This window comes from Theobroma umbraticum, unplaced genomic scaffold (assembly GCF_002168275.2).
Source record: "Theobroma umbraticum cultivar Fairchild unplaced genomic scaffold, ASM216827v3 scaffold_1682.0, whole genome shotgun sequence".
Classification (NCBI taxonomy): Eukaryota; Viridiplantae; Streptophyta; class Magnoliopsida; order Malvales; family Malvaceae; genus Theobroma; species Theobroma umbraticum.
In genome coordinates, this window is record NW_018397290.1 from 554424 (window position 1) to 556009 (window position 1586).

The 1586-nt window shown below is 39.2% G+C and overlaps 1 protein-coding gene across 1 annotated transcript; it reads right to left on the minus strand.

Annotated features, from left to right (window-relative positions):
* Positions 1-106: 106 nt before the first annotated feature.
* On the minus strand, positions 107-1481 carry LOC110428665 (uncharacterized). The gene is made up of 2 exons (XM_021444557.2): positions 1366-1481; positions 107-1049 (listed from the first exon to the last, which is right to left on the minus strand). The coding sequence occupies exons 1-2, from the start codon at positions 1479-1481 to the stop codon at positions 107-109; spliced, it is 1059 nt and encodes a 352-aa protein (XP_021300232.1).
* Positions 1482-1586: the final 105 nt, after the last annotated feature.

Sequence of the window (1586 nt, forward strand, 5' to 3'; positions counted from 1 at the left end):
AAATAGGAAATTAAGATGCTGAATTTCACATGAGAGCGAAGTATTATGTTACCATTAGGTAGTCATTGCTTAATGCTCATAAGCTTCATCATTTATATAACCTTAATTATCTCATTTTCCACGGTTTTACATGCATATGAATTATTCCAATCTTTTGAATGATGAATTCCATGGAGAAGAAGTCAACATAGAAGGATAAAAGATAGAAACAGGCAAAAAGTAGATGATGACAGAAGATCATATACCTTTCTAGGAGCTGACGTATCTCCTCATCTTTTGAGGTGCTGTTAAGCACTTCTTGGTACCATGCTTGCCGTAAGCCTTCCCAGTAGCTTCTGGGTCGGGATATATTACTAAACCAGTCATAATTTGTTTGAGCAAAATATTGTTGGTAATGATCCTCCAGTTCTTCAGTTATCACGTTCTCATCTGGATCATTGTAGGATGTTGCGGTCTCGACAGTTTCCTGAGAGCCAGGGTAGAGATTCTCCTGGTCACCAATATCCTGTTCTTCAGTTATCTCATTCTCTGTGCAACTATGCAAGGATGTTGTTGTTTCTGTGGTTTCTTGCAAGTCAAGATAAAGCTGGTGGTTGTGATTATCTTGTTCTTTTGCAACCTTATTTTGAGTGTAGACATTCAAAGATGATATCGTTTCCACAATTTCCTGTGAGTCAAGGAAGGGATGCTGTTGGCTGTTCGACCCTTGTTCTTTTGCCATCTCGTTCTCAGATTGACCCTCCAATGATGTGGTGGCCTCTGTGCATCTTGCTTCCGAGCTCGTTTTCTGTGGTACGGCATCTGAAGCTGGCTTGGTCTCTTTATGAAGATCTTCATTTGTGTTCATGGTCAAGCGATTAACTGGCCATGTACTCTGGTGCCCAGCGGAAGTCACTTTTTGGGAATGAGTATCTTCACTTTGTGGTTTGGAAGTGCAGCTTTTCTCAAACTGTATCGAGTTGTTTGACACCTCCCTATTAAGGCACCTTGGAGTAGCTGAATCATTCTGGGCTGTCACGGGATGCTCAGCACCACTGCTAAACTTCTCCCTGGATGTAGTTAAGGTTCGTGTTAATAGGCTGATAAAAGATAAAAGAAAATCTAATTCAATAAATTAAAAATGGTTTGCATACAGGTGATTTATAGAGGGTGAAACTTTCTTAATGTAAAACTGTGTGATTCAAATTCATACAGGTTCGATAAGAATTCATCTCTTTAACTTGAATCAAGTACAATGAAAAATGTACCAAAAACAGAACGGGATACAATGGAAAAAAAAAGGGAAATAGTTTAAATATCAATTCAAAGGATATAAATGTCTCCTATGTACTTCTTAATGACCAGAATGGAGTAAAAGAGTTATACCTGAGATGCTTAATGGCAGACCGCTGGGGTGATCGATTCACTTGAGCTGTGAGTGATTGTGGACGACACTTATCTTGAATTGTCACGCTGCGCTGTAGACATCGAAGCCGTAGCATCGACTGTAATGGCAAATGGCAAGCATTAAGCAAACACAAAAAACATGAGATTTCATCAGCTAAGAAATGATAAACTAGCATGTCATCAATAAGCTTATGCCTGCA